General features: G+C 45.4%; 1 protein-coding gene across 2 annotated transcripts in view; it reads left to right on the top strand.

Annotated features, from left to right (window-relative positions):
* The window catches only part of LOC121567759 (serine/threonine-protein kinase ULK2-like), a 45,615-nt gene extending 20,969 nt beyond the window's left edge, over positions 1-24,646 (top strand). Inside the window, exons 4-26 of one of the 2 annotated variants that reach the window (XM_041878014.2) lie at positions 3,786-3,818; positions 5,848-5,884; positions 7,749-7,922; positions 8,399-8,472; positions 8,645-8,746; positions 8,943-9,001; positions 9,105-9,187; positions 9,303-9,353; positions 9,494-9,582; positions 9,909-10,077; positions 10,605-10,659; positions 14,100-14,246; positions 16,079-16,227; positions 16,363-16,446; positions 17,295-17,566; positions 17,696-17,877; positions 19,112-19,221; positions 19,587-19,730; positions 20,178-20,392; positions 20,493-20,671; positions 20,922-21,040; positions 21,240-21,533; positions 21,984-24,646. In XM_041878014.2, coding sequence (XP_041733948.2) covers positions 3,786-3,818; positions 5,848-5,884; positions 7,749-7,922; positions 8,399-8,472; positions 8,645-8,746; positions 8,943-9,001; positions 9,105-9,187; positions 9,303-9,353; positions 9,494-9,582; positions 9,909-10,077; positions 10,605-10,659; positions 14,100-14,246; positions 16,079-16,227; positions 16,363-16,446; positions 17,295-17,566; positions 17,696-17,877; positions 19,112-19,221; positions 19,587-19,730; positions 20,178-20,392; positions 20,493-20,671; positions 20,922-21,040; positions 21,240-21,533; positions 21,984-22,048 — 2,886 coding nt within the window. In that variant the 3' untranslated portion in view covers positions 22,049-24,646. The remainder of the gene's footprint in view (positions 1-3,785; positions 3,819-5,847; positions 5,885-7,748; positions 7,923-8,398; positions 8,473-8,644; positions 8,747-8,942; positions 9,002-9,104; positions 9,188-9,302; positions 9,354-9,493; positions 9,583-9,908; positions 10,078-10,604; positions 10,660-14,099; positions 14,247-16,078; positions 16,228-16,362; positions 16,447-17,294; positions 17,567-17,695; positions 17,878-19,111; positions 19,222-19,586; positions 19,731-20,177; positions 20,393-20,492; positions 20,672-20,921; positions 21,041-21,239; positions 21,534-21,983) is intronic. The other variant, XM_045218640.1, reaches the window with a different exon arrangement.

The following is a 24,646-nucleotide window of genomic DNA, read 5'->3' as shown; positions in this document are numbered from 1 at the left end:
GGGGGCCAGTATGAAAAAAAAAAAATGTATGCACGTATGAGCGTCTGCTAAATGACAAAAATGTAAAAAAATGTAAGGGCATAGAGTTTAAGAGCGTAGTGTGTGCCAAGGCCACCTCAGCATTATGGCTATGTTTCATACTAAGCCATAGGCAGAACTTTATCGAAATAATTGTTATTTATTTTATTTTACCGGGTAAGTTGACTGAGAACACATTCTCATTTACAGCAACTAGGTCGTTTGGTGTAAATAAAAGGTTAGGTTTTGATACCGGCAATACCTTTCATATATAAAGAAAAGGCGGAAAATAGTTGACGGTATGGTAAAGTATAATACTGTAGCTCTTAGAAAAGCTGGGGGTAGTTTGTGTGCTTTGTTCGTCCTGAGGGAGGGAAAATGATTAGCTTTGTGTCTTATTTGACACACACACACATGCATATTTGGTTATAGGATTTTAACTTCCCATATGTACCAAGCAAGGAGAAAGTGTTATGCTAGAGGCATCTAATTTCAAGATGCTTTTCTGACAACAACAACAGTCTGAGTCAATATTGTCCTGACATTCTTTACTGTACAGTACTGCCTCTGTCTTGTCTTGGCCTAAGGCGAGGGAAGAGGAGCAGGATACCTCTTGTTAGTTGGCCTAATTTCTGGACACTCGTGACCTAAACAGTGATCTCATAGAGGGACAGTGCAAGGTTGTCTCCGATGTGATGCCTTTGCAGGACATTAGGTTCTCCCATAGGGACTGCCTGTGCCCTTCCACTGCGAGTAGATAACCACTGTGTGTATTGCGCACACGTGTGATGAAAACACCAACAGGTCCCGTGCCACCAATAACAACACAATATGTCCCCTGCTGCCCTAAGGGTTCACCCTGTCTCTGAAACACATTAAAATAACAAAGCTCTCTCAGCACCCTATAATCGTCATAACATACATCATATTATAAACTGGGTGGTTTGAGCCCTGAATGATGATTGGCTGAATGCCGTGTTATATCAGACCGTATGCAACAGGTATGACAAAACATTACTTTTTACTGCTCTAATTACATTGGTAACCAGTTTATAATAGTAAGAAGGTACCTCGTGGATTTGATATATGGCCAATATACCATGGCTAATGGCTGTATCCAGGTACTCCACGTTGCGTCGTGCATAAGAACAGCCCTGAGCCGTTGGCCATATACCACACCCCCTTTTGCCTTATTGCTTAATTAATCACCACAGTGTCTCTCGTAGGGTGTGACACAACTATGTATCTAGTGTGCAGTAATATTAGACTAGGCTAGATACTTGTGTCTCAGAATTCTCAGGACTACTCTGAATTTGAGTAACAGATGTGTGCCGGGTGGATTTCCAGTCCACATATGGAACCCTATTCTCTAATGTCCTCAGCCATTTTAAACTGAGCCCAGCCGGCCCCCTCCCCTCCCCTCCCCTCTCCCACTGTTACCTTCCCCCCTTCGTTCTCATGTAGCCCAGGACTCATGGAGTCAACTGTGTGACGCAACAAGCAGGACAGGCACACTGACAATACGTTGTTGTTTTGGCCCAGCTCTAGAGTTGTGTTGGCATTCTGAACATTTCTGTGAGGTGGAGGGCTGAAGCGGTGGAAAATGGTTGGGGGATGTTTTGAGTTTCCCTCCTCAAGACAACATTTCTTCGAGCTGATGTAGTACTGTTCCTTCTAGTGTTTTCTAGAAGAGCATCGATCAAAGCTCTTTTTTGGCATAACTCTGACTGGATCGCCTCATGACTCAGTGGTTTTCCATCAAACAAGTGGATGGGAATAGAAGGATTGTGAATATGACTGCCTGTGTTTGTGAGGGGCTGCTGATGTTGGATAACAGGAAGCAGAATTGTTTTTAGTTGTTTTGGTGTATTCCTTTGAGGAAGGAGGGTTATGTAGAATAACCCTGTTGGCAGTTGGTCTTGTGTGTCTGTGTCCAAGGTCCATCAATTCTTTAACAGATAGTGTTTTGTGTGACAGTACATTCTGACTCATTGGGTGTCTCCTCTCTTGTGGTAAACGTGTTGATAATAACAACAGCTGTAACCAACCACTGCCTTAGAAAATACTGGACCATGGAAGAGGTTTTGGACTCTATTGTAGGATTGCTTTTATGGTGGCATAGACAGTTCATTGTCAACCTACTGAGGGCTGGAGGATGAACAGGGTTAGGCTGTCCTGTATTTGTACCTCTCACGTATCAGTTACCTTCCCCCTCCAGGACAGTGCCCAGCCTGACCAACTCCCTTCTTTCCTCTCATCCTATTCTTCCTCTCCCAGTCCCCATCTCCCCCATCAACCAGTATAGAGCAGGGGCTGAAAACAGCTCGTTATGTAATCTTCCCCAGGCCTAGACCAGCCACCACACACACACACACACACCAGAGCGGATAATGATGGTGGTGGGGCCTCCCTACGTCTCCCCTCCCCCATTGCCACAACCCAACAGCAGCATCCTAGAATCCCATTATCCTATTATCCACAGCCACGAGCCAATGGGATTGGCCAGGGAGGAGGGGGCCCAGCCAATAAGCCTGGTGCAGGCTGACAGGTCAGCTGATAGGAATGAGCTGAAGTGGAATTAATGGGTGGCTGGTTTGCGGAGAGAGGCAGTGGTGGTTGCTCTCCATCTGGAGACCTTGGCTGAGAGACCATTAGAACCAGAGAGTAATGCAGTCCAGTAACTGACTAGTATGGCTGTTGGTGGTCAAGGAATTGATTTTCTGAGACACATTGATTTGTTAGTACGGTACACAGAAAATAATGCAATAAAATGTATTTGAACTCATACGCTCCTTAGAAAGGAAAGAAGCCTTCATACCTAGAATCAATTATGGAAATGGGTTTTGCCTGGCCATGTCACATGGTCACAAGAAACACTTCTGGATCTAATCATAGATAGCCTACTTAGAATGGCGCTGAAGGGATTGGAAAATGTGTGACGACAGTTGTGTTCTTTATGGTTGTTGTTGTTGATGAGAACTTGATGCGCACGCCAAGATGCTTGATCTGCCATATGCTGCAGTACCCTCAACCTGACACCACACACACACACACACACACACACACACACACATGGGCAAACACACACCCAAACACTCCCCCTAATACATGTGAGCTTGCTTGCTTAACCTGGAGGCCTGCTTGTGTTACTTGGCTTCTGTCCAGCATCTTCTTAGCTCCTGCATCACCATGTTGACAAGGTGGCTCCTATATCTGTCACATTTCCCAGTTCCCTTGAACACAATACCCCGAACACACACACACCCCAACAACCTCCGCTTGGCCCTGTTGTGTAATGAACTCTATTCCTCTCCCCTCAGAAATGTAGACGGTAGCACGACACAGCTTGGAGGTGAGGGGTTCACTAAGGATGGCACGTTTTCTTGATCTTAACCCCATGTCAGTCGCACAGTGTGAGATGGAGGATGAGGGTGTCAATGTGGTTGTAGATTGGAGTCAGCTATTGTACTGTACGGACCCAATCCAAATCAGTGGATCAGTTATGCCATGGGCTTCAGTTCACGCTGAGTGGCAAGGGAATCTTATTCTCCGAACTGTACACATAAGTCGCTCTGGATAAGAGCGTCTGCTAAATGACGTAAATGTAAATGTAATGATCCATCTATACAGTATATGTAGGCTATATCTGTCTGCGCCATACATACATGTCAGTCTGTTTGACGAAGCTGTTCCTCTATGTAGTGGATGTGACTGGTGTTGAGAGAGATGATCACTCTAACCCATGTTATTTCTCTTCTCTCTTCCAGGAAACTCCCAACTCTGTGTTCCTGGTCATGGAGGTAGGTGGAGTGTCACACTGTCAGCATGCAACCTCTTCGACCGAGCTGCCTGTAGGCTGCCAGGGTCTCTGTCTTTGTGTTGATACCTCTTCCCCCCATGCTCGCTCTCTCTCCACGTTCCCATGGTTATTTCCTCAGTTCTATGAGAAGCTGCAAACCCAGTGTCTCTTCTTCTTCTTCTTCTTCTTCTTCTTCTTCTTCTTCTTCTTCTTCTTCTTCTTCTTCTTCTTCTTCTTCTTCTTCTTCTTCTTCTTCTTCTTCTTCTTCTTCTTCTTCTTCTTCTTCTTCTTCTTCTTCTTCTTCTTCTTCTTTCTTCTTTCTTCTTCTTCTTCTTCTTCTTCTTCTTCTTCTTCTTCTTCTTCTTCTTCTTCTTCTTCTTCTCTTCTTCTTCTTCTTCTTCTTTCTTCTTCTTCTTCTTCTTCTTCTTCTTCTTCTTCTTCTTCTTCTTCTTCTTCTTCTTCTTCTTCTTCTTCTTCTTCTTCTTCTTCTTCTTCTTCTTCTTCTTCTTCTTCTTCTTCTTCTTCTTCTTCCCAAAATTCCACAAACTGGCTGAAGAAAATAAAAACTATATGCCACCTTAAGTAGCCCTCTAAAAATATACCTATACACCCCGATTTCGAGGAATCCTGTTATCCAAGAGCAAAACTTTGTTTGTTTGCCTTATATTTAGCCCTGCAATACTTATTCTGCCCCTTCTCATATTCTAGCTGTTGTTAAGCTAACTGGCTGTGAAAAGTGTCATGGGACCCTGGTACCTGTTACCTTGGCCTGCCTAGGGGGTGTTCTAGCTTGTTGTTGTAGACAGGGCTGTTGTTCTGAGAGCCACACTGACACTAAGGAGACAGGGTCTGCTGTCACAGGAGGAGAAACAGACATAAATCTGGCTTTGGTCTTATAGCTAGCAGGCTGCTTAATCAATGCTATACCACTACCAGAGAGATGGGCATAGATAGCATCGACAGTAGGCTAGCATGGATGCTAATCCGGCTGGTGTTTGCCAGACTCTGCTTGTTTTGCTTAGTAAGAAAGTATTGTCTTACTCAAAGGTTAGAGGAAGGATCAGATGAATTATTACTTATTAAGCAGTCAGCGCTCAGGGCTCACGCTCCAGCATTTTGGCACTGGTTGGAAAACATTGAAAAGGACACTGTTTTAGGGGAAACAATGCCCTTTCAGCTGCCACATTGACTTTCTGTATGAAGCAAAGCAGTCTCTTTATTTGAGCGAACATTATTAATGTGCAGTATGTTATTTTAAAATTGTTGTCCTCACACGGAAATGAATAAGATAGATTCACTAGAATCGAATTATGGCCCCTAAACAAATCATGGCAGCCCATAACCTTACAGCAATCAATGTGGGCACCCCCATAACAGTGAAATATGTTAACGTTACACTAGCACTGTGTGGTTATGGCAGACCCCTAAGAATGTGTTATTGAAACCCTTGCTCAATGCCTCTGGCCTTAAAGAGCAGAGGGTCTTTGCTTTGATCAGAGGAAGCTCTGGTAACCAACAGGACTTAATTGGTGGTTCAACTGACAGAACTGGAAAATGATGGACAGACAGGGGGTAGATGCTAGCATAAATTAGCCTACTACTTAGCGCCCCTCTTTCTCCTCCACTTTCTCTCCCCTGCTCCCTCGCACCTTTTCTTGAACTCCCTCCCGAACTCTCCCTCTCAAACTCTCTCTCCCTAACTCTCTCTCACTAACTCTCTCTGTCTTTCATGTACTACTCTCCCACACACTCTCTCCTTCCCTCGCTCTGTGTTGACTAATGCCAGGATTAACAGAGACTGTCAGTACTGATAACAACAGTCATTCATCAGATTAATTGATGATACCATCATTATCTGGGCTTTGTGGTCACACACAACACACACATGTACACACACACACACACACACACACACACACATATACACACACACACACACACACACACACACAGCTTGATACTGTTAATCCGTGTTGTTCTTACACAGCCTGCTAATAGAATGGTTTTGTTTGTTTTGTTCCTCCCCACAGTACTGCAATGGTGGCGATCTGGCTGACTATCTGCAAGGTAAGCATCACACTAATCTCAACACACACACTGGGTATTATTCATCAAAACAAAGTAACTAGCAGTGGAGAGCACTGTGGGTACTTTTGTGTGCATCTCTGTCTGCCTTTTGTGTGTGGTGTGTGTTCCCAATGCAAGGGAGTGCTGTGTGTAGGAGCCGTCACAGTGATATGACACAATGGGTTCCTTATTTAGCACCGAGGTCAGCACAGCTCTGACGCCAGTCTAGAAATCTGCCATCTCAAAGGTCACTCATCTCTCATAATGCTTCCCAAGAAAGCACCAACCACTGAATGTCTTAATACGATGCTGCTTGTGGAGGTCTACATGGTATATAATTGACTTTATGGATATAGCAGTTTACAGCAGTGAATTGCATAACACACACACCTGTCTCCCTGTTGATATGGATCATATTTCCATATGTATATCAATGTCAACAGCAGGTAGTTATGTGTTAATCCCAGCAGAGCTACAGTTGAGTAACAGAGAAAGAGAGAGGTCATCATGAAATGGACACCATAACAAGAGGTCAATGGGGAGTCTTAAGAGGCACTGAGGAACAGAATGTCCTGGTGCACCAGGTTTAGTGTAGATACTGGTGTACAGAGGAAAGTCCTCAAGTTGTGTTCTGATTCACTTGTTATCAGGGGAACTGTTGTTGTACAGGCGCACGCTTTCACGTTACCTCAGAGCATGGTACAGTGTCTGTACCTCTCTCTTCTAGCACACACGCACAGTCGCACTCTCCCCCTTTCTGTCGCTCTCTCTCTCTGTCGTTCTCGCCCTCTTTCTCTCTCTCTCTCTCTTTTAGCTCTTTCTCTTTCTCTCTCCCTTTTAAACCCTGGTATAATGGCACCACACAACCATGTTATGTTATTTCACTAATTGCACAACTTTGCTGCGTTAGAAGAAATTGCCACTGTTGTACTTTAGAGAGAGTGTTGTTAAATCCCTGATTAATGTGTGTAAGCACGGTTAGATTGAAATAAGATCCATTGTGACCATAATGGTTTGGTTTACCCAGAAATCCTCTTAGCTAGCAGCACACTGGATTAGCTAATGTTGTTGTTGTTTCACTACAATCAGTACAGGCAGGGACCAGGCACACTCCACTGGCCAACCTCTTATGCTAGCTAACATTCACTGTTAATACTTTTATTACTTAGGCTGCTAATATTCAAACAATTACTACCCTAATCGGTTGTGCTTGCATAAAAGATGTAGACTACTTGCAGAATAAGCATTTTGTGCAGGCTGTTTTCCCTTGGATTCAGGGTGTAGTTGTGGTGACAGAGCTCTCCCAATGCATCTTGATGTAGAAGTGTTAATGCATTTCTCTCATTGATATCGGTGCATCTCAATCACTTAAATGTAAACTGAGGCAATCAGTCATTAATGCAAAGCATCAGGGAGATGGGTATTGAGTGTGTGTAACTGCTGGCAAATGTTTTGTATGAGTCCCATGTGGCTCAGTTGGTTGAGCATGGCGCTTGCAACATCAGAGTTGTGGGCTTCGTTTTCCACGAAGGAAAAGTATGAAAATGTATGCACTCGCTCTGGATATGAGCATCTGCTAAATTACTCAAATGTAAATCTAAAAATGTAAATACATGTTAATGATCAGTGTGGGTTAAACGTTAGTGTTATAAAAAGTTGTCTCTGTGGCCTCTAGACTAGTGCATAGTGGGTGGGTAATGTCCTTTATAGAGATTTCAGTGCAGTATGGGTAATGTAGTTTTGTATAGATAAAATATGCTAATAGCCAGTGTTGGTGTTGTAGTCTTTTACCACTACATCCCTGGTCATCATACATTATGTGCCAATACATTGATACTGTATAATGAAGGATTGCTCTCCCTAGCCAAGGGGACACTGAGAGAAGACACCCTGAGGGTGTTCCTCCAGCAGATAGCAGCAGCCATGAGGATCCTCAACAGTAAAGGCATCATCCACCGAGACCTGAAACCACAGAACATCCTACTGTCATACACGAGCCGCAAGAGATCCAGCATCAACGGCATTCGCATCAAAATAGGTGACTGACCAACCCAGCCCCTCAAACACAACACACACACAAACCTTCAAAAAGAGAACTATCCCTTTCATTCTGTATATAGTGTTCTTTCTGTATATACACAACTTCATAATGTTTAGATGATATAAATAGTGTTTATACTGTATATCTAGAGATGGCCTATCTATGAACTGTTAGCCATCATATGATTTGTCTTAATGTGTCACACAAGTGTCATATATCAAATGTTATGTATCACGATGCACCACAATGATCGCTAGCTCAGGTCATGGTTAGTTGTTTTGAACCCCACAGCTATATTTAGTTTGCTACAGCGCTATATCCATAAGGTGTGGTGACTCTCATGTTGTGTGTTGAGTGCCCAATTGTCTAGTGCCTGAGAGGCTTGGGAATAGGAGTTGTGACACTCCGACACTAGTCGTTATTAATAAGACAGACAGACAGACAGACTGACTTGACAGCCTTCTCTATTTCAGCTGACTTTGGCTTTGCACGATACCTCCAGAGCAACATGATGGCTGCCACGCTCTGTGGCTCCCCCATGTACATGGTGAGTGGGTGCGGGTGGGTGTGCAAGCGTGTGTGTTAGTGTTTGTTGTGTGTGTAAGGGTGTCGTGTCTGCAGTCTCTTGTTCTCCTGTGACAACGGCTCCGCTTACTCAGCAACCTGCAACTGGAACGGTCTTTTCAGCGCTTGACCTCTAACCACTGTCCTTTAACCAGGCCCCGGAAGTGATCATGTCACAGAACTATGACGCCAAGGCAGACCTGTGGAGCATTGGGACGGTCGTCTACCAGTGTCTCGTAGGGAAGCCGCCTTTCCAGGTAGGATGGAGGGGGAGAGTTGATATGGGGCAACTTTTTTCCTCACACAAAGCAGAATTAAACTCTTTCTCTGCAAGACAAAAATGTCACCCATGGTGTGTGTTTATAGATATGGTATACAAACCCCCTGTCACTCTGTGCTCTCGATCTCTCATTATCTCTCTCTCTATTCTCTCTCTTCTCTCTCACTCTCTAGGCCAACAGTCCCCAGGACCTGAGGATGTTCTATGAGAAGAACAAGTCGCTGCTGCCCATGTAGGTGATAGGATTTAGGAATGATTAACTATCTGATCAAGGCCTTTTGGGCTGAAAAGTCGTGTTTTTAACTAGAACGTATGTCTGTGCCTCTATTACCCAGCATCCCGAGGGAGACGTCTCCTCCCCTTGGCAACCTGTTGCTAGGCCTGCTGCAGAGGAACCAGAAGGACAGGATGGACTTCGGTCAGTTCTGACGTCACTTCCCTTCTAGAAAGGAAATTATTTAAAACATGTTTGTTATCCATAAATTTGATATTACTTCTCTAACATTCACACTTCTGTCTTGTTTCTCCTGCAGATGCATTTTTCAGCCATCCTTTCTTAGATCCAGCGTCTGCCGTCAAAAAATGTGAGTAGATAGATGAGAACTTCCTTCATCAATAACAGGGAAATACATGTTGTAGTATCAGAACTGTATTGTGAGATGGCGTTGATGTTGAGAGCACTTAGGTCTTGTGTGAAAACGTGTATTTGTATGTTTTTCTCCAGCATGTCCTGTTCCAGTACCCAAGTGCCCTAGCGCTCTGACCGACATCACCTGTGGCAGCTCGCCCTCTGTTCGCTACAACTCTCCTCCCGTAAGTTCATCCTGACTGCCTATACACCTCATAGTTGCATTCCACAGCAAGTGTGTTTATCTGTACCTCAAGGCATAGCACCACACCACAACACTCAGCACTGAAGAATCCAGACTTTGTACAGTAGCTCAGTGGGAAAACGGACAAACTGAGTTTCCCAGGGATGTACTTTATCTCTCTGTCCACTGTGATTGCATTATTCAGACAGTCTACATAGCCCAGTCTGGCTGTAATTGAATTGTACAGCCCAAGCCCTCTCGCTTTCCTTCTCTTGCCCCACCCTCCTAACACACACACACACACCACCTACCCCTTCCCTTCTCCAGTCTCTCCCAGACATGCAGACATTACCTGAGGACTGTCTGTCGTCACCCCCCCTGGGCCCTCCCAACTACCTGCAGCTGTCTAAGGAGTCTGGAGGAAGCACCAGCAGCAAGAACTCCTCCAGCGACACGGACGACTTTGTCCTGGTGCCACACCTCTCCACAGAGTCTTGTGAGTCTGCAGGAACAACACACACACACACACACACACACACACACACACACACACACACACTAACACTGGACACTTGCTACTCCTTATTACACTAATTAGGCCTACTGGTAGCACTACATATACAATGAGCATCTACTTACACTAAGCACCTTGTCATTGCTTGTCCATATATGTATATTTTCTTAAATTCCACTCCTTACTAGTTTTGTGTGTATTAGGGATATGTTGCGAAATTGTTAGATATTACTTGTTAGATATTACTGCACTGTTGGAGCTAGAAGCACAAGCATTTCGCTACACCCACTATAACATCTGCTAAACACGTGTATGTGACAAATAACATTTGATTTGATTTGCTATAAAACACACACACTGAGCACCTACTCACACTTTACACAGACAGTTGACCAAATATACACATTTTGAGTGGCAGTATGGGTAGTCAGTTAATTCACTAATGTGCCATAGTTTCTACTCTTGTCTGTTTGGCTCACTTCCCTCTCCCTCCTCTTCCTCTTCCTCAGATGACCACCCAATGGGAGCAGTGGGGCGTCGGGCGTCCGGAGAGTGGTGTGGAGGGTGAGCTCTTAACATGTGTTTGTGTGTGCGTATGTATTTATGGATGAGAAAGAAGTATTTAAAGCTATCCAACTCTTTATTTTCTGATTTTGGCCGGCCACCATTTCAGAAAGGAACATAAACCCTGTCCCTACACCTCCTCTAGTTACTAGAGAATACCAGAACACAAAATAACTCCCAGGAACAGAATATCTAGATGACCTGACCTGGTTTCTCTGTTGGCTCCCCTGTGTTTGACTGTGTTGCTCCATGCTCCATGGAAATCTATCATTCTTTCACTGTTGACTTGTTGCGTCATGGAAATGTAACCTAAACTCAGAGAGGATTAATAAACAGTCTGTCTGACCTGTGTCCCTAAGCCGGGATATTTCAGAACATTTCCACGGTCCGACTATTTTTAATGTATTTGATCAATTTGATTTATAGCACATTGAACAGATCTAATAATGATTGTCACAAAACGTAACACAATAAATATGTGTGGTGAAAGGATTAAGGTTAAAAACAGACTGAATAGCTGATGGGAATATGAGCCAGTCTGATGTGCATGCTGCTATTTCAGCCTCAGATATCGTGTGTGTCTGTGTGTGAGTGTGCGTGCGTGCGTCAGCTGTGAATGAGCTCTGCATGAGTAAGTGCATTCTGTCTACTGCTGTCAGCTCAGTGTGTCTGTCCGTGTGTCTGTCCATGTGTGTCTGTCAGTGTGCACAGCAGCTGTGTTTATTTTATACTCTTTAGTCATAAATGACATGCTGTTTGTGTCTGAAAGCAATATCACTCTTCCATTTCTATGAAGCTAAATAAGGCATTTTGTTCATGTCAAAATCAATTTGATTCGTTTTTATATTGTGTAGACGTCGCAGATAAACGGCTACTGTCCGTTATATCCTGAGCCACCCAGACTAGACAGGCCTGTGGTATGAGAATAGATCTCTTACACACACACACAGGAAATCGCGGTAGGCAAACGTGACTGTTGTTGTCACGGCATCTTAAATGACTGTCACACATACATACATACACACACACACACAGAGAGAGCAGAGACACAAACACCACTTCCTCATCTCTTGTGACCCCCACACTCTCTCTCTCTCTCTCTGTTTGTAAATAACCTGCAGCAAGACAATGCTCTCCACCCTCATCTATAACTCGCTTTTTCTTTTCACTCCCCCTGTTCCTCTCCCTGTTTCTGTCTTTGTAAACAGCCTCCAGTAATGCTGTTTTCTATCACTCCGTTTCCATTCTCTCTCACTGTCTTGTATTCACCCTCATTTAGTCTATTCCATAGTTTGTTTCCCCTGTGGAGAGTGCACACAGAGAGAGTGGGAGTGCACACAGAGAAGGAGAGGCAAAAGACAGTGCTGTGTTTCCATTCCCCTCTGGGTAGATGCAGTAAAGACAAACGGGTCAACAGTAAAGCAACACTGGGTTGCAGATTCCCTCTCTCTTCTCAAAGAAGACACTCACGACTGACCTACAAACTGCCTTTTGTTAGGGGGAGCACCCTGTGTAGCTCCAATGTCCCCATTAGCTTCTGTTGTTAGAACACATCAGCTTTTAACGACCTGCTCTGGGGAGAAATGAATGTGTTAAACTGAATGACTGCATGAGGTAATACAGTGCACTGAGGTTAGAGAATAAACCACGGGAATAGTTGGTTTGTTTTCCCTTTTTAAATGCCACTTTGATGAACCTTTATGGCCCTTCTACTTTTGGTTCAAATGAAATCCAATTTGATTTGTCACATGCGCCGAATACAACAGGTGTAGATCTTACAGTGAAATGCTTACTTACAAGCGCTTAACAAACAATGCAGTTTTAAGAAAATAATATAAAATATTTACTAAATAAACTAAAGTTAATAAAAGTAACACAATAGAATAACAATAACGAGGCTATATACAGGGGGTACCGGTACTGAGTCAATGGGCGGCGGTACAGGTTAGTCAAGGTAATTGAGGTAAAATGTATATGTAGGTATGGGTAAAGTGACTATGCATTGATAATAAACAGCGAGAAGCAGCAGTGTAAAAACTTAAAAAACTAAGGGGGGGGGTCAATGCAAATAGTCCAGGTAGCCATTTGATTAATTGTTCAGCAGTCTTAGGGCTTGGGGATAGAAGCTGTTAAGGAGCCTTTTGGACCTAGATTTGGCGCTCCGGTACCGCTTGCCGTGCGGTAGCAGAGAGAACAGTCTATGACTTGGGTGGCTGGAGTGGAACCTTTTGAGGATCTAGGTACCTATGCCAAATATTTTCCTTCTCCTGAGGGGGAATAGGCGTTGTCGTGCCCTCTTCACGACTGTCTTGGTGTGTTTGAACCATGATAGTTTGTTGGTGATGTGGACACCAAAAAACTTGAAGCTCTCGACCCGGTCCACTACAGCCCCGTCGATGTGAATGGGGGAGTGGTCGGCCCTCCGTTTCCTGCAGTCCACGATCAGCTCCTTTGTCTTGCTCACGTTGAGGGAGAGGTTGTTGTCCTGGCACCACACTGCCATGTCTCTGACCTCCTCCCAAAGGCTGTCTCATCGTTGGAACTAGAAGGGCAATTGTGTCTAATGGAAAGCTATGTCAATGTGTGTCTTGTGTTAAAATGTGTTTCTTTGCTTCTCAGAGTGGAAAGCAAACAAAGAAAGCCCTCTTTGTCTGTGTTTCTGCTGTACAGAACAGACGGATGGTCGCGTGCCTCACGTGTATCCCTCAGTCTATTCCCTTTTCTCTGGTCTAGACCCTCCCTCGCTAATCATCTTATTACATAACGCTGCTACTGCTGAATCTGCCCTGTTCTATAACATTTATATTCCTCCTCCCCTTCTGTTCTCTTTCCCTTTTTCATTCTAAACCCAAGTGAACCCCCTATGGTTGACCCGTGTATGACTTTTGCTCTGGGAACATTTTGTACCATTCGAATAACAAAGGAATGCAAATTAGCCTGGCTTTTTTTCCTCCTGTTCCTCTGTGTCTGTTAGAAAGGAGGAGGGCTCAGCACATGCTATTGGCCTAGCCCACAAACCACAGTTTCTTCAGGTCCGCCCATAACTCCTCCTCTTGGCACAGACTACTCCCCACTGATTGGGCAGACACATGTGTGTTTACACAACGGCCCTGCCCCCTCTGGGTTGGGCCAGCCCCTTCCAGCAGGACTGAAGTTTAGTGACTCACCCAGCCTCAGTTGAAAATGCTGTATTTGTAAAAGTAAACAAAGAACTCAGAGACATAGCCTAGCTATAAACTTCTAGTCAGCCTAGTATTTCATTTAGTCCAACTGTTGCGCTCCCCGCGTTCTATTTATACAAATGTCGTCTCGGAAGGACTGAAGTAATTTTTAACATTGAGTTCTATGGGTGTTGATATTTCTGAACAGTTGGTGCAGTTTTGGCAGAACTAGCAGACAGACTGGCTAACGGGCCTGCTCTTCCCACTTCACCCCTCCAGGCAGCCACAGACCACCGGACAGACCCCCATGGTGTCCCCCCGGGCAGAGACCACCCCTATCCCTGTGCCCACCCAGGTGCGGAACTACCAGCGCATCAAGCAGAACCTCTACAACAGCCCCACCACCACACTTTACGGCTCCCCCAGGTAAGAGACACTGTCTGGGGAAAAGGGTTTGGGGAAAAGACTTAGTGCATCGGTACCGTTTGCCGTGCGGTAGCAGAGAGAGCAGTCAATGGCTTGGGTGGCTGGAGTCTTTGTCAATTTTTTGGGCCTTCCTCTGACACTGCCTGGTATAATAAGTCCTGGATGGCAGGGATCTCGGCCCCAGTGATGTACTGGGCCATACGCACTACCCTCTGTAGCGCATTGCAGTCGAATACCTAGTAGTTGCCATACCAAGCGGTGATGCAGCCAGTCAAGATGCTCTCAATGGTGCAGCTGTATAACTTTTTGAGGTGCCCCTGTCCTGGGTGGTTCTCGAAGTACAACTGTCATGGTTAAGAAGTTTTTTGTTTTGTGGGTACATACAGTCCTCACACCTGGCTGATCAGAGACTAGTCTTTCATGTTGTTGGATCTCTGACTAAGCTTTGGGTGGGAACAGGAAAATTAACCTACAACTGTCAGTTATAGCATCAGGTAAAGTTTCACTAAGTTTCATCAGTTCAGTCAGTGGATATTGCTTGTGTTATATTGTGGTGTGGTAGGGGGAAGTTTTTCAATACATATAGAAAGGGAGGGAAATAGGAAGCGGTTTCGAATATCCTTTAGAGGCAAATTAGTTGTATTGTTGTTCTTCTATTGACTGTTGTGAGATGAGATAAGAACATTGCCACAGGGATTAGTAAAATGTTCCTGTGGTGCTTTTCCAATGAGATTTACCCCCACACCAGTGGGCCGCCAGGGTTTTATGTTAATGTTAGCTCTAATGTTATTGTGGCCTTGCCTTGGCTACAAGTTAGAGCAGGTCCACCGGAGCCCAGTGAGACATGGGTGCCGGCCCGCATTGATGGAAACAGAAAAGTCTGAGCTTTTTGGGTAAAACACTGGGCTAAATCCACAATGGGAATGCGGTACTGGAGTAGCTCCACAGTGAACCCTCTACCTACCCTCACCACAGGGCCCCAAAGCCTGGACAGCGGGTACTAGTAGCCAGCCTCCCCCAACTGCTGCCCCATTTCCATTGGCCATGGGTCTTACTCTGTGTCCTTCAAGAAGGATTAAGCTCTCTGTCATAGACAGACTACCCTGTCACTTGATGTGTCTGGGCTAGTTAACGAGTTAGCGTTTAGCGCTGGTTCTTTATGATCAAGAAGAGATGAATGCAGAGAGCTAGCACAGCAGGCTAGCAGACAGACAGTGTGCAGACATCTCAGGGGAGGACTGGCTTCCATATGTGCCCGCCTGCTGCCTACTCTTTCTCTGTCAGACATATCTTTTTTGAAACTCCAGAAAGCTCAAGAGAGGAAGTGAGGCAGAAAGAGAGAGAGTGGAAGAGTACTCGCTATCAGCACAACAGTTGCTCAACCAATGTTCCAACATGCTTGTTTTTAGCGGGAGTAGGCTAACAGCCGTGTTTGAAGTGCTTGCAGCGTGACAGGGTTGTTTTGGCAGCAAACTGACGGTCGCTGAATAACTCAGGAAGTTGAAATTAGAGCCAAGCGAATAAAGGCAACCGTTAGACACTGAGCTGAGGGATTGGAATCTAGCTAAGCTCATTGCCAAAAGTTTTATTAAACATAAGTTAATGTTTTCAGATGTTTTAGAAAGGTTATTCAAGTGTTATGTGATGATAAACATGAAGAATAGTGGTTGGAAACTAGAGCATCGCTGTAAGCTGCAATAAAAAGGGGGTTCATGAACCGTAGGTAGTGTTGGTTCTGGTGGACTAACAATGAATGTGTGTAACATTTTTGTTATGTATGTACTGTATATTTGTGATATCTAAACCTCCATTGTGTGTGCTTGTCTATGCAGGTCTGGTACAGTGAGGCGGTCCAACACCAGTCCCATGGGTTTCCCTAAGGTTGGCTCTGGGTCCCCCAGCTCTGCAGACTGCAGCCCTCAGATGACAGGCAGACGTCTCTCTATAGGCAGCTCCCGCCCATACTCCCCCTCACCTCTGGGTAAGAACATGCCCCAACATGTCCCCATCTCATATCATTCAACACGCCTGGCATCATAATCCTTTTACATTGAAACCTTCTGTTGACATCTAATGCAAAACTGCATTAATATGTCTGTGTGTGTTTCTCTTTAAGTGGGCACCATCCCAGAGCAGCTGGGTCACTGTTGCTGTGGACACCCTCAGGGCCACGAGTCCCGCAGCCGCAGCTCCTCAGGAGGTGAGTTCAGTAGACAGACAGACATACAGACAGATAGAAAAAGGCTGGGTTTCCCAAAAGTATTGTAGCACTAAGATCATCTTAATTCCATTGAAACTAAATGGACAAAATATGATCTTAGTGCTACAATGCTCTTGGGAAACCCAGCCCAGGATTACTTTTAAAGAGAGACAGACAAAGGCATCTACAGAAGTGTTTACATTTTCTTCCCTCTCTCCCCTCCTCCCCTGAGGCGGATGTATATGATTGACAAAAGCAATGAGTCAGGTTTTTTTTTTAAATAACAGCTGTTCCAATAACACTCTGGGAGGGAGGTTGTGTGTATGGGAGTTGAAGCCTTTCACTCACCCGTCCACGCAGTTTTCAGAAGTGTGTCACTGTTTGTGTCAAGGGGCCAGTATCCATGGCAACCACCGTGTGATGGGAAGGACTTGGCTTGAGCAAAACAATGCAGATACAGTTAGTACTTTGTCTCCTTCGGGAAAACCTGGAGATTAACAACACACACTTGATGACCTACTAAAGAAAAAAACAGAAATTTTTGAACTTCTCAGCAGCAACACTGTGAATGAACAAGAGGCTCATAAAAACATGAACCTAGTGGCCCTTCACTGCTGCTATTTTTGACTTGGTTTAAAGTGGAAAAATACAAATTTCAAGACTGTTGAGCCATCTAGTGGTGAATTGTACATCTTCTCTAGATTAGTTGCAGCCAACTCCACTTACACTATACTAACACTAATGTAACTAATGATCGCCACTAAAACAATTATTCATGTGAAACTTAAACTTTTACATTAAGTGATAAATAAATTACTTGTATGAATAACTCTGTGCGTCTCCTTTAGGTTATCCAGTGTCGTCGTCCCAGTTACTGGGGGCTCGCCTGCAGAGTGCCCCCACCCTGACCGAGGTCTACCAGACCAGACAGAAGCTCCACAAGCAGCTGTCAGACCCCATCCAGCCCTCCACCTCCAACTACCCCCTCAGCCACTCCCCCCACATGGGTCGCCCTGGCAACCTGGGCACCTCCCCCACCAAACACCTGGGCTCCTCCCCCCGCTCCTCTGATTGGCTGACAAAGTCACCGCTGCCCACTATCATTGGCTCCCCCACCAAGGTTGGTTGAGTTGATAACCATTTTGGCATATTTTAATCATAAGACCAATTCTGTTTTGCTACGGTCCTACTTACCACAACCTTGGAGTGAGTATTCCCAGTAACTGTTGACCTCTATGTCCCTGTTCAGCCCATCTCGGCCCCATTCAAGATCCCTAAGACGCAGGCGTCCTGTAACCTGATGGCCCTGGCAGACAGTCCCACACCCATTAAGACCCTGGCGGACGCACGGGACATCTGTGCCCACCACGGCAACCCCTACCCCAGTGGGCGCCAGCCTGCCCCTGAGGCCAGCAGGACCACCTTTGGCAGGTAAAGTGAGCACTATTGTTTTTCTCTCTCTGTGTGGGTAATATACACTACATGACCAAAAGTATGTGGACACCTGCTCGTTGAACATCTCATTCCAAAATTATGGGCATTAATATGGAGTTGGTCCCCCCTTTGCTGCTATAACAGCCTCCACTCTTTACACTAGATGTTGGAACATTGCTGCGGGGACTCACTAATACAAGAGTATTAGTGAGGTCTGACACTGATGTTGGGCGATTAGACCAGACTAGCAGTCGTTCCAATTCATCCCAAAGGTGTTGGATGGGGTTGAGGTCAGGGCTCTGTGCAGGCCAGTCAAGTTCTTCCACACCGATCTTGACAAACCATTTCTGTATGGACCTCGCTTTGTGCACGAGGGCATTGTCATGCTGAAACAGGAAAGGGCCTTCCCCAAACTGTTGCCACAAAGTTGGAAGCACAGAATCGTCTAGAATGTCATTATATGCTGTAGCGTTAAGATTTCCCTTCACTGGAACTAAGGGGCCTAGCCCTAACCATGAAAAACAGCCCCAGACCAATTTTCCTCCTCCACCAAATTTTACAGTTGGCACTATGCATTCGGGCAGCTAGCGTTCTCCTGGCATTTGCCAAACCCAGATTTGTCCGTCCGACTGCCAGATGGTGAAGCGTGATTTATCACTCCAGAGAACGCGTTTCCACGGCTCCAGAGTCCAATGGCGGTGAGCTTTACACCACTCCAGCCGACTCTTGGCATTGCGCATGGTGATCTTAGACTTGTATGTGGCTGCTCGGCCATGGAAACCCATTTCATGAATCTCCCGACAAACAGTTATTGTACTGACGTTGCTTCTAGAGGCAACCGAGGACAGACGATTTTTACACGCTTCAGCACTCGGCAGTTCCGTTCTGTGAGCTTGTGTGGCCTACCACTTCGCAGCTGAGCCTTGTTGCTCCTAGACGTTTCCACTTCACAATAACAGCACTTACAGTTGACCGGGGCAGCTCTAGCAGGGCAGAAATTTGATGAACTGACAAGTTTGAAAATTCACTGAGCTCTTCAGTAAGGCCATTCTACTGCTAATGTCTGTTTATGGAGATTGCATGGCAGTGTGCTCGATTTTATACACCTGTCAGCAATGGGTGTGGCTGAAATAGCCGAATCCACTAATTTGAAGCAGTGTCCACATACTTTTGGTTATATAGTGTATCTCTTGCTCATCTCAATGTGTTCTCCATGTGTTTCTCTCCCCAGGTCTGTCAGTACTGGCCGTCTGTCTGAACAGCCAATCAGAATCACTCTAGGGGGACAGCCCTACCAGGGAAGCACAGACAGCCTCAACACAGAGCGGCCCATGGATACAGGTAAATAAACACACACACACACACTGTCCTAGTTTGTCCTCCCATGTATAATTAATGGAACAGATGTTTTTACCATTAATTAGAAAAGAGCTGGAGACAGAAAATGTGTTGTGATATTAGTGAGCGTAGTAAGAAATAACCTAGCTAGTAAACTGACCTGGACAACAATGGTTTAGTAGATGATACTTATCGTTGTCCCAAAGAACAACACAAATACAAACACACACCAGTCTATCTGCTTCATGGCTTCTCGCCCTGCATGAACTGCTTGGATTGGCTGCTCTGACAGGCACTTCCTGTGTAACAGAGAGCTTGATTGGCTTAGTGTGAATCACCGCCCCCTCCCTCCCTCCCTCCCTCCCTAGCCCCGGCAGGACCGTTTGGGCTGGCTCAGCCTCATGGCGGGGTGGCGAGTCCCCGGACCGTTCTCTTCACCGTGGGCTCGCCCCCCAACAGCAGCACCCCCCCTACGTGCAGCCACCTGGGCACCCGGCCGCGCACCACCTCAGGTGAGACCGCTCACTGCGCCAGCGGCTAACTGCTAGGCTAACCACTTGCTAAACCCCACTTCCCAAAGCTACACCCTCCTAGCTAACCTGCTAATGCTAATTATTACGACTCCACTCAATGTTGCCTACCTGGAGTGAAGCGCTCACTCAGTGGAAGTGGTTCCAATGCCAATCCCCTGAGGTGCATAACTGCTATTTAGTGGGCAATCTCTCTCCCTCTCCTTGGGCTGTCCATCTTAGTGGGTACTATCGATAATAGTCTCTGTCTCAGTAGACTGAACTTTGTTCTGGAAAATTCTCAAAATATCTGTTATCTTAAATTCTCTAGAATTCAAATTCAACCAATGAAAATAGCAATCAAATGATGTGAAAGTGATAGGTCTACATAGTGACACACATTAACAATAAAGTTATATCCCTCTCGCTCTCTCTCTCTCTCTCTCTCAGTGGGCTCCAACAGTTCGGCAGGCTCCCTGTGCTCCACCAGTGGGCGGGTGTACGTGGGCTCTCCTCCGGGCATGGCAATCGGGACCCCTCCCCCAGGGGGGGCAGAGGCAGGTCCCAGCAGCCTACGCTATGTCCCCTATGGTACCTCTCCCCCCAGCCTGGACGGATTCATCACCTTCGAGGCCCCAGAGCTGCCTGAGGAGACACTCATGGAGGTGAGAGAGGGGACCCTTGTGTGTGTGTGTGTGTGGGGCATTTCTATTTGCACACGTCTTTATGTGATATCTGACCTGTATCATTTGTTTGTGACTACAGCGGGAGCATACAGACACTCTGATGCACCTGCGGATGATGCTGTCCTTCACTGACTGTGTCCTGGAGATCGCAGCAGTGCGAGCAGGAGGGGCAGACCTGGGTGTATCGGCTGCCTCCCTCTACCCCCCTCAGGAGAGTGTGGTAGTGGACCAGATCAGCCAGCTCAGCAAGGAGTGGGGGTAAGGGAGAGACCAAAAATGGGGGAGATGGCATTCACAGTTTAACTGAAAGTATTTTGGTTTTAGTTCGGACCCAAACCTGTAGCATTTCATCATAGTGATGCACAAAAAACGTTGTTTCATCACAATTTAAACTTAGTTTGTCTCAAAAATTATTGCTGTGAAAGAAAATGATGTTTTTTAGAAAGAAAAGCCATGGAGAGAAGTAAGATGTATAGGTTAGTAATGTGTGCTGTGGTGTCCTCTACAGGCAGGTAGAGCAGCTGGTGCTGTACATGAAGGCTGCCCAGCTCTTGGCCTCCTCGCTCCACCTGGCCAAGGCCCAGATCAAATCTGCCAAGCTCAACCCTTCCAGCGCCGTCAAGCAGGGTAAGACAAAAGTCCCCAGACCGGTACAGTGGCAAAACACTATAGTATTTATGGAGAAAAAAAAAACAGGAAAAAAAACAGCATACTAACTTAATACACTTTAAATATCAATAGTATCCATATGCATGTATAATACTTAGATATCATTATTTTAGTTTATTTTGAGCATAACTAACTTTTTCTCCCTCCCCTTCCTCAGTGGTGAAGAGTCTGAACGAGCGTTACAAGAGCTGCATCTCCCTGTGTCGGCGGCTCACAGACAAGCTGAACCACTTCTTCTCAGACAAGCAGCGCTTCGTAGACGAGATCAACAGCGTGACTGCAGAGAAACTAATCTACAACCACGCTGTGGAAACGGTGCAGTCTGCAGCTCTGGATGAGATGTTTCAGCAGACGGAGGACATAGCCTACCGCTACAACAAGGCTGCCATGCTGCTAGATGGCCTGTCCAAGATCCTGCAGGACCCTGCAGACATCGAAAATGTGGCCAAGTGTAAGTATCCACCTGCCATCCTCAACTGTAGATTGTCTGTTTCTGCTACGCCATTGTTATGTAATGTATGGCCAAAGCACAAATTCATCTGACAACCAGGCTCCCCTAACAGGCTCTGTCAGAGACCAGACCAGCTCATCACATTGTAGTGTATCAGAGACTCTGGTGTAGTGGACATGGATATTAATATGGAAAGTAAAGTGTGTTAACTAGAGTCTCTTGAGAACAATCTCATTGACCTCTTATCATTAATGGTAAAGACCGGCACTCACAGGCTTACTTCAACCACTTAGTCTAGCTCTGAGCTGCATTCAGATAAGGCTTCAATCAGATGAGGTTTAGAGTGCACTATGGTGCTCTGAAAGAGTGTGGCATGGCAGCCAGGGCATTGTGACATAGAACAGCAGCTCCAGTCACTGTGATCTGACTGTGTTTGTGTCTCCTCAACAGACAAGGCCAGTGTGGACCGGAGGATCTCTGCCCTCTGCTACTGCACCGTCACACTGTACGAGTAGCAGACCACACACACACATATCAGGGGCAGTTGTGACCTCCCTGCCCTCCTTCTCTGCCCAGAGGGACCACTCTCTACCCTAACAATAGAACCTTGAGAACAAGCACGTAGCAGTCCAAGCACCTTTCAATTTTCTTTTATTTTTCTGAGTTTAAGCAAACAACAACACGACAGATAGTATTACACCTTCTTTGGCATCACAGACTGAACGCTGAAGTGTGCGAGAGATGATGCACACATTCACTACCAAAGATGATCCAATGATCCTGGAACTGAGACATTCACAGGACATGAACAAGACGCAGGCATCTTCTCGCGTGCGGTCTGTCAACCGACTCCTTGAAGAGAGTGGGAGGAGGACACAAATTACCCAGCTTTTTGTTTCCGACTTGCAGGATTTTTTAATTTTGTACCAGAAGAAAGAGATTGACATGAGGACAATGACAATCTATTGTGGGCCCAGAGACTTATACACCCATGAAAAATACAACTTTTTAATGCAAATCACAGTTGTTATTATAATGTAAAGGTTTTTACTCTGTATTATTATTGCTGTTGTGATTATTTATTGGTTTGGGATAGAAGGAGGATGTTGTGAAGGAGGATGTTGTGATGCCCGTCTGACATAGTCTTTAGTATTTAAGTGGAAGGAAGGAGTATATGAGATTCGTCAACTTAAAAGCAGGCAGTCTGGCCAACACTGTAACAAATACACACACACTCAAACGCCCAAACACAAACTTTACAGTACATGTACATACAAGAATACACACATACCGTTGTTACACACATGGAAAGAAGCCTGAAGAGCAAAGGAACCTGTAGATTTGTAATTAGATCTTTTTGTTTTGTTCATTTGTTAGCTGAAGCACTTTATTGTGAAAAGTGGGCGGGACACTTTGCCCTGACAGGTTAGGAAAGAGAAGCGTGAAGGCTGCGAGCTGTAGCTCAGGTGGGTTGGGGGGGGGTCTCTCACACCCTCCTCAGCCCGCAACACCACTTGTCCTGCCACAGCTCTCCCTCTCATTGCTGGGCAACCTGCTCGCATTCTCTCTGACTAAGTGCTGCCGTGGAAATGGGGTGAGGGGTCGTAAGAAACATCCAGTCTCTACACATCTCCACACTACTGGTGGGCTTTTAGAATGCTATGGTAAGAAGAAGCCTGTGGGTGACAGAGAATCATACTCAAATTGATGTTTTCTTTGCCACTGTAACTTTTAGTGGTGACCAGCACAGGCCCCTAGGCATTTGGGGAGGAGGGGTTCCTGATCGGTTAACCAAGGGAGCACCCCCCCTCTCCAGGGTTAATCAAGACAAAACAGTCAAATTACTTGAGTAGGTACCTTAAGTTTAATTTTCGCTAAATAATACAGAAACAAGCTTTTTTTATGTTCATACATGAATAACTGTAGCTAATTTCCAAGTAAATTGATGTTTGCAAGAGTGTAAATATTTGTATGTTGTGCATGTGATTTTGTTATATTGTTTTCCTGAGTGAATGTGTGTGTGAGAGAGCACAGTGAGAGAGTGAGGGGATCAGTGAGCGAGTTGATGCCATTGGATGTCCTGCCTCTCAATCAAAGAGCACAAACATTTTTATGTACATAGAGATTTGATACGTCCTTTTACCCACGCCTGCCACGGGTTCAGTCAACCTACCTCCGCTAGAGGTCCCTGGCACAGAGGAAGGTGCCAACCACAAGGCAGCTGCTCCAAACATCTCCACACAACTTCCTCTTTATACTAGGACTGTTCATATACTAATCCGGATGGGGATTCTGTGTGGAGAGATCAAATCTACTGTGTATTGGAAGTAAAGAAGGCACTGCCTAGCATCCATTCAAGTCTGCTCCTCTCTCTCCCCAAGCATCCGCTGTGCTCGCAATCCAATAGTGTTAGTGAGTCTGCACACGTCAGGTATGCAAATGGCCAGTGATCACAGAAAGTCCATTACAGAAGAAGAGCTGCCTCATAAGCCTGTTTGAAAAGTGGGCAGACTCCTTTGATTTCCTATTGTACAAGTGTGAATAGTGTGTAAATGCATAGACTTGCAACTGGTGGCCACTAGCTCTTTTTATGATGTAAAGTTCTGTTTTCATAAACATATCCATATTCTGTGATTTATTTTGTTTTTGTTCTTCTTGTGCCCTCTCTCTCCTGCTGGTGAGCACTCCGCACCACAAAAAGCCTTTTCTGCACAGTGAGTTGAGGGACAAATACATTAAAACAATAGTCAGAAACTGTCTGAACTTACTAAATGTATTTATAGCGCTGTAGTTTTAGGCCACACTCCCTCACTAGCATTAGTTTAGGAAGAATGGAGTACTAACGATGGGCTGTTTTAGAGACAACACATTGGTAGTAAGCACATGTTATATCCTGTAGAGTGAATGTATTTACCCTCCCTGTCATTTGCACCTCAAGCTGAATGCATACCAACCCTTGTGATGGAACGACCATGAAAATGCAACTGAATTTCCACACACTTATTTTTCAATGAGAAATGTTGATGTTTTACTTGATGTGTGTTAAAGGGCATCTTTCTTCATGGAACTCTACAAATGCAGCCTTTGTTAATTAAAATGAAAAGTTGGAACTA

The sequence above is a fragment of the Coregonus clupeaformis genome, chromosome 6 (assembly GCF_020615455.1).
Source record: "Coregonus clupeaformis isolate EN_2021a chromosome 6, ASM2061545v1, whole genome shotgun sequence".
Taxonomy (NCBI): Eukaryota; Metazoa; Chordata; class Actinopteri; order Salmoniformes; family Salmonidae; genus Coregonus; species Coregonus clupeaformis.
The sequence above is the reverse complement of the archived record's forward strand: the minus strand, read 5'-3'. Positions and strand labels throughout refer to the sequence as shown.